This window comes from Halyomorpha halys, unplaced genomic scaffold, assembly GCF_000696795.3.
Source record: "Halyomorpha halys isolate HHAL.00 unplaced genomic scaffold, Hhal_1.1 Scaffold1368.1, whole genome shotgun sequence".
In the NCBI taxonomy this organism is placed as follows: domain Eukaryota; kingdom Metazoa; phylum Arthropoda; class Insecta; order Hemiptera; family Pentatomidae; genus Halyomorpha; species Halyomorpha halys.
Genome location: NW_027109134.1, coordinates 138,231 through 146,201, shown reverse-complemented (window position 1 = coordinate 146,201; position 7,971 = coordinate 138,231). Strand labels below are relative to the sequence as shown.

The 7,971-nt window shown below is 28.1% G+C and overlaps 1 protein-coding gene across 1 annotated transcript in view; it reads left to right on the top strand.

Annotated features, from left to right (window-relative positions):
- Positions 1 to 4,768, top strand: part of LOC106689468 (cell division cycle 7-related protein kinase) — an 8,940-nt gene extending 4,172 nt beyond the window's left edge. The window contains exons 4-10 of the mRNA XM_014434440.3: positions 212 to 305; positions 1,369 to 1,511; positions 2,348 to 2,435; positions 2,701 to 2,835; positions 3,487 to 3,652; positions 3,798 to 3,947; positions 4,400 to 4,768. Coding sequence (XP_014289926.1) covers positions 212 to 305; positions 1,369 to 1,511; positions 2,348 to 2,435; positions 2,701 to 2,835; positions 3,487 to 3,652; positions 3,798 to 3,947; positions 4,400 to 4,611 — 988 coding nt within the window. The 3' untranslated portion in view covers positions 4,612 to 4,768. The remainder of the gene's footprint in view (positions 1 to 211; positions 306 to 1,368; positions 1,512 to 2,347; positions 2,436 to 2,700; positions 2,836 to 3,486; positions 3,653 to 3,797; positions 3,948 to 4,399) is intronic.
- Positions 4,769 to 7,971: the final 3,203 nt, after the last annotated feature.

The window sequence follows — 7,971 nt, the reverse complement described above, 5'->3', positions numbered from 1 at the left end:
TATATATCTTATTAATAGTCTCAAAGTATAATTATCTCAATAATTAAAAGTCGCATCAATAGTCTCAAAATTTATGTTTGTTTTTTCCTAAAACCGCATGGTAATCTTAATTTTTTTTTTATGCTGTTTTGTTGCACCAGGATCATACTAATTTAATTTTATTTTCTAATTTAATGAATGATTTTTTTTAAATGATAAATTTTTGTTTCAGGGGAGTTGATAATGTCGTTGGAATATATATGTGTTTACGGATGAACGATTGCATCACATTTGTAATGCCTTATCAACACCATGACAAATTCAGTGTGAGTAGATACATTTTAATACAGTTATTTTATTTATCTATCCTATAAAATGTTTTTTCTATTTATATTAATTAGTTTGTTGTGTATTAATCAATAGGTATCAGACGAAATTTTGGAGATCATTGTTGCTCTATAAAACCTAAGTTAAAAAATTTATTGAGATATAAGATAGGAGGAAGGTAGTCTGGGTAGTAAAAGAAAACTATTTATTGTTAACCGATTATCTGGTTAGTAATAAATAATTTTCTTTAACAATTTTGATACCTTTATTGACTGCCACCCACCCGGACTATCTTCCTCCAATCTACTTCATCTCAGCTATCTTCCAATATGAGATATAAGGTCATATTTTCAACATTGACTTCAAAATGATAAATTATCCAGACAACCAAATTTTATGTTATAAAAAAACCCCAAATGTGCATTCAAAAGTTTCAACTTAGCCGCAAAAAAAATTAATCATTGGCAATGAAATAACTGCAATATGATTGTAAAAAGTTAAATGAATATAATTAAAATAAAATAATAAGTTTTAGTAGATATGTAGGGAAAAAAAAAGAAAGGTAGAATGAATTTGTTTTTTAATAATTAAGTATGGTTGTTAATTAAATTTTTTTAAAAATAAACTTTTCGTATATTCAGAAAGAAAAAATTTCTCAGTGTATTTTAAATTAGGCATTGCTTCAAACTGATTTTTATTCTTATTGTTTGTTTCCAGAAGACAAAATTTACATTTTTAAATTTATTTTATCAATGAATGATTCAGCATTATCATATTTTTTTATTCTAACTTATGTTTTTCTTGTGTATTGTAATTGCATAGTTGTAAAATTATGTTTTAAATCATATTTTTCCTTATGGTAACAGACTTGAGGTCAGTCGAATAAAAGTACTCGTGCGTGAACAATTTTTTTTTAGACAAAGTGGAACTGAGTAAAGATTTAGAAAAAGAATTGATACTGGTAATACCCTAGCTAATTAACATCTGATAGATTTTATTTATTAATATTATGTTACCTTATGAATGATAATTTAATTTTAAAAATTGTTTGGTCTGTTGTAGTCCTATCTTTATGATATGGATATAGATGAAATAAGACTATACATTCGGCAACTTTGTGTTGCATTGAGGAGAGTTCATTCTTTTGGTGTCATTCACAGAGATGTTAAGCCAGGAAACTTCCTCTATAACAGAGCAAAGCGAAAGTAAGTTGGTTATTCCTTTATTTTACTGTTAAAATTCATTACTGCTAGTATATTATGGTGTTGAGCTTAGGATATAATTATCAATAATTTAATATTGTTTCAAATAGGATTTTGTAAAGACTAACTATCTTTTTACTATTGTTGGAGGAATGGAAATATATAAAAATGTATTCGTTAAAAGAAATAATGACATTGTATAGAATGATGCCAACTGTTGGTTTTTTGTGAAGAGTTTAATAAATGATTCATAAGTTTACTGTTTATTATTAAAAGAGTAATTGATTCTTGTTATAATGTTGGTATATATAATCACTGATGCTTTAATTTATTTTCTTATATAGTATAACATATTGAGAACTAATAACTGCTAAGGAATGAAAAAGTTATAATATTCTGTGAACTTATAAATTATTCTATTTCAAAATAATAGCGTGTGGAATTGTTGTAAACTTTGAAGTGGAAATAGACAATAATCACTGTACTTAAGTACATTTCTAAGTTTATTTTTATTGACATAACATATAAACTTTTATCATGATTAACATTAGTAATTGTCATGACAAATTACTGTAGTATGACAAAAACGTCAACGTTTTTAACCAGAGCAAACTGTTAGAGTCAATTCTCAGTTTAATCTCCTATACTCTTACCATCATATGATAAAAGCTTTAAGTCTGAATAAAGGTTTTATTTATTTTTGAATTGACCAAAAAACCTTTTGAAATTTTTTTCAAACATTTCTAGTTTCCTCACTCTAAATTAATTTATTTAATGCTTTTTGTTTTTTCAATTTAAGCTAAGCTTCTGAAAATTAAAGTATTTTTATCACCTTTCAGGTTTTTGCTGGTTGATTTTGGTCTAGCACAAAAGGTTGGAGAATGGACAACGGACTCTTCTAAGAAACGTAAAAGATGTAGTGAAGGGGTAAGCTACAATTTAATTGTTATTTAATTTTTTTATATTCTTAGATATTATTTGTATTACTTGACCGAAATTTTCTCATTGGTTTTCTTATGATTGTATTTTGCTTTTAGTTTTTAGTATTTAATGCTTCATTGTCCATTTAATATTTTGTATTTGTTGTGTTACTATGTTATTAAATTTTATCCTTTCTAATACCTTTCTTTCCATTTATTTATTTTTATTTCTAATCAGTGCATAATATTTTGCTATTAATTTTTTTTAATAGGAAAATAAAGAACCTATAGAAGTACAAGAACAAAATGCCAAAAGGATATGTTTGAAGGAAAGGCCTAGCGAAATCAAAAGAGCTCCTCTCCATGTGTGCAATGAAAATATTTCATTCATTAGATCATTCCCTCAGGTGAACTATAAATTTTCATAAATTATTTTTATTAAATATGGCACATGCTTATACAAGTAAAGTCATAATGATTTATCAATATCCTAAATATGATTATATTTAATTTAAAAACAATTTTGATCCTTTTTTTCTCTTAACTTTTATTCATTAAAATTTTTCCAATGTTTCGGCCCTCAGGCCATTCTCAAGGAAACTATCAATATTGATGTCATTTCTTTTTCAAAATCTTAAAATTCCAGGCTAATTGCCTTTCTCCCATATAACTTTTTCTAAAAAATTTGTTCTTAGATTTAAAACCTTTTTTACACAACACTTTTCTTCCTTCCTTCACTTATCATTAACAACCTAAACAACACTGTTTTTAAGTTGTTAATGATAAGTGATGGAAGGAAGAAAAGTGTTGTGTAAAAAAGGTTTTAAATCTAAGAAAAAAATTTTTAGAAAAACTTATATGGGACAAAGGCAATTAGCCTGCAATTTTAAGATTTTGAAAAAGAAATGACATCAATATTGATAGTATCCTTGAGAATGGCCTGAGGGCCGAAACGTTGGAAAATAAATAGTTGTAAACTATTTTTATTTCTCCTTTGACCGCAACCCTGACCATCTCCCTATATATCAATTATTTATGGTATGATTCTTGATGTTCAGGTTAGTAAAGAAGCAAGACCCAATGTAACGAATAGGTGTGACTGTGATAGAAAGGCACGAGTATGTAATACATGTTTATCTCGGAAAGGAGGAAGTGCACCCAGGGCCGGTACTCCAGGATTTAGGGCTCCTGAGGTTTTGTTGAAATCTCATGACCAGACTACAGGTTTGTCAAAATTATAGCTTAATAAGGAATGATCATTATATATTCTTTCCAAAATTATGAAGTGTCTTTTGATTTCTACTAAATCAATTATGTTTTGTTACTAATTTGTGTTAGTTATAAAATATAAAATTTTACTGCTTTTCAGCTGTGGACATGTGGGCCGTAGGTGTCATACTGTTATGTCTGTTAAGCAGAACATATCCCTTCTTCCGGGCACCCGATGACGTGACTGCTCTTGCTGAAATGATTACAGTTTTTGGTTCTGAAGAAATCAAAAGTATCGCTACCAAGCTTGGTGAGTTACATGTATATATGTTATTTGCCTGTTAAGAATTTATTTAAATTAGATTTTATCTCAGTTCAAAGTGTAGTATTTTTTTGTACTAAAATTATTTTTAATTAATAAAACTAGTGATTTTAGATGCTAGTTATAATAATTGTTGGTTAAGTGCATCAGCTGTAGTCACGATTGAATTTCCTCTGGGGTTTATTGAGGAATTGAACAATAATTGTATTTATTTTTTATTAATTAGTGACTACCTGCTAATAGGAGAGTCACTTTTTCCTTGCCTACCTTTGGGAGACAACTCTCCCTCTATATTGGTAACAATCTAAATGTTATTTCCTTTGCTAACTCTTGGCTAAGAACAGAAGTTGTAAGTTGTAAACTGTTGGAAGAAATACTTCATACATTTTTGCTAAGGTATCCATTTACTTACCTCATTTTTATTTATCTTATATTTTTAGGACGTCATGTTGTATGCTCTGAAAGTTGTAAACCATTGGATCTTCGCCAAACCTGTAAATTTCTGCGAGAGAAAAGACGTTATAATAATCCAGTTGATATCGATATTCCAGACGAAGCTTTTTCACTTCTGTATAGGCTCCTAGATCTTGACCATACATCTAGAATAACAGCAGAAGAAACACTATCACACCCATTTTTAGCAAAACCTTGACCTGTCCGATTATGACCGTCATTGGCAAAATATCTACCTCAAATGGAGTAATATATATGTGTAACAAAATCGTTTCTTTATTTTGAAGTAGGTGCCATGTAATTTATATAAATGTTTCACTATGTAAGTTTTCATGTAAGTACACATTTTCAATTTATTCTAATTTATTTTTAATAGAAAATAACTTTCAATAGGGTATTGATTATTCCTACTGTATAGACCGTCCATACGTCCATATGCTCGAAAATCTGATCGTTTTTAACTTTGTTTAAATTTTGCATAATTATATTTACCTACTTACAATGTAATGCTTAAAAAACTTTGTTTTTATTTATTATCACTAAGTGTATTTTACTATACTCCTATGTAGTAATCCATTTACTTTTTGTTTAAGCCAATCTTTTTTAAATCTAAATTTGACAATAAGTTGTCGATGTATTGAATTCTGGTATAAAGAGGAAGGGAGGGGCCCTGTTAATGTACATGTACTAGTCAACATTTGATATCATACTGTTAATAAGCTCTATGCAATAATTGTAATTGTTTAATTATTATCAATTGGTGTTAACTGTTCTTAATTTGCATTTTTCATCTTTGGCCTAATTAGCACATTTTCCCTTCTGATTGAGTTCAGAGTCTTTAATTATTTTCTTTTTATTTAGAAAAAATAATCATTGAAAGTTCTTTTTTTTTATACTCTTTATTATTTGTGTTTATGATATTAATGAATTTTATTTGTAGTAGAATTGTTTTATTATTATTTATAACAGTCAGAAAGACAAAGTACATCATTAGCCTTTTATAATTTTAATTTTATTATTACTGTATTTAAATTTCATCTCATATTCTTCAACAGAGAAAATATTTCCTAAAAGATGTATTCAAAGTTCATATTCTGTTAAATTATGAACTATGAAATTCTTATGTTTACGTATATATATATATTTTCTTTACTTTCTATTTAAATTAAATTCCTTTAATAGACTGCTATGGACCTGTTATTAGTTTAATATATGTAGAAAGCATTTCTTTTATATCCAAGATTGTATTAGTTATGACTTCTCATAAAACATCAAATGTATATATATTTTTGTAAATCCAGTCAACTCTGAGGTTGTGATTTATTTCTATATTTTTAATATACATTGATTCACAAATGCTTGTATTTGATTTAAACAAAAAATTATAAGTATTTATTTTTTAAAATTGGATATTAAAATTAATTTTGAAGTGTCACTAGTTTTTGTTTTTAGCTATTTGAAAATTTTACAAGCTTTTGAAAAAATCCATGTTTCTTGACCAAAATATTTTTGTTTTGTTTTTTTATTTCATTTCTTGTTTGTATTGCATTAATAAATTTTTGAACTTTTGTTTGCATGAAATTGATGTGGTATTTTAATGAACTTTTGCCAAATTAAACAGAAACCAGTGCTTGAAAGGAAAAAAATTAACATAATTTGCTTACATCAAATTTTTTATGTGTTATTATTATTATTCTATGGGCAACAGACCATGGAGGCCTAAGTCCTCGTGCGATGTATTTCCAAATATTAGGATGTAATATTCCCAGTATTAGGAAATACATCGCGGATTTCTTGACTTTTTTTTTTTGGCATGGTGGGTTCGTCACTCCCATGCCTATTTTTTGTGAGTGCCACCCATTGGCTAACGGACCTCACAAATGCCCGGGGGGAGGTTGTCAGTGAGTTTTGCATTATTTTGTGCTTAAAAATGCCCGGGTGGAGTGAGACTGGGGTTTCGATCCGACAACCTGTGGATTGGTAGACTGGCACGTTACCATGCTGCTACCACTACCCCCAATTTTTTATGTATAGCAAACTTTTTTGTTTTTTATATCCTACCTGGTCATTTCTGACTTAGGGGGTAGGAAGTTATTCTGGAGGTAATCAACCTGCTCTAATCAGAGGGAAGGTCAAATTTTCATTCCGTGGGATTGCCTTGAAATAAGTGAACTTGCCAAGGTCAGAATCAAACTGGGGACATTGCAGTCATGAGGTTGCTAAGGTGACATCTTGTCTCCCTTAGCTCAGCTACATCGTCCTCTCAAATTAGTAACTTACAATGCTTCGGCTTAAAATATTAGGTATGATGAAAAATTGTCTATTTCATTAAAGAGACTAATTTCGTATTGATTGGTGGTTCCCCAACTTCTATTTGAGACAAAAATGGATCTCTTTAATAGATTATTCCCCATTTGTTTGATTTAATATAAATTATGGGCTCCTAATACTTTTGGCTATGGCTATTAGAAGAGTCAACTTAGTTGTTTGTTTTTTGCACTTATAGACTAAAATAAATTTTTGGAATAACTAAATAAATAATAAGAAGAATCACATTCTTTTCCAGTTCAATAACAAAATATTTATTTTATCAAATTGAATTGAAAATAACTGTTCAGATGAAAGTTTAGCTTACTTACTTACGTTGGGTTACTGTGTTTAAATAAAAATAAGACATGAACTTTACACCTTATTTTTTTATAAAACATTAAATGATTTAAGCATTTATTAATCTTTCCTAAATTTATTAACTTTTTGAATAAATACTGTTTTGGGTATAGTAGAAAATATATATATCAACATCATGAATGTCTAATTTCTGGTAAACGTAACTGACTATAAATGGGCCTGTGACAAATTTCAAGTTTAAAGGTAAGCCAAATTTTGTTTGTGTAATTTGTATGAATTATGGTAAAAAATATAAAAACATCATAAATCCCACATCTGTGGTTTTCATTTCAATTGTTCATGTTCCAGAAACGGGCTAGGCCTATGAAACTTATGATGGGGATCCTAGTTAAACTTGGTTCTTTAAAAGTTAATTTTTTTTTTTATAGCCATAATATGGTATATAATAATTTTATGGTCTATTATTATTAATCACAGGAAAAATTTTTAGGGATTCTTGATAGTTGTGTATGCAGAACTATTGATGAGTGCCATATTTGTCAAAAACACAAGAGAATCCTTATAGGAAGAAATTTGGATACATAAAAATTGTTTCTTTTATTTTTTAACTAAGATAATAGTTACCAAATTTTAAAAAAAAATTTCTTCTAGAGATCTCAGTACTTTTGGGCCAATTTTGTATTCCACATCATTTATGAATGGATCTATAAATTTGTAATCAGTAAACAGATTTGTTGTCACTTCATGCAAAATGGTACCATTTCATAAATTCTGTATGTAATTATTTTGAAAATTAAAAAAACAAGCTCATAATTGTGGCACTAACCCAGCATAACTTTTGGTAGCATAAGCTGATTCTTCCAGAAACTGGGAGAAGATATTTACTTAGTTGAATTTCACATGTATTTAAAATACTTCTTTAAAAAGAAAT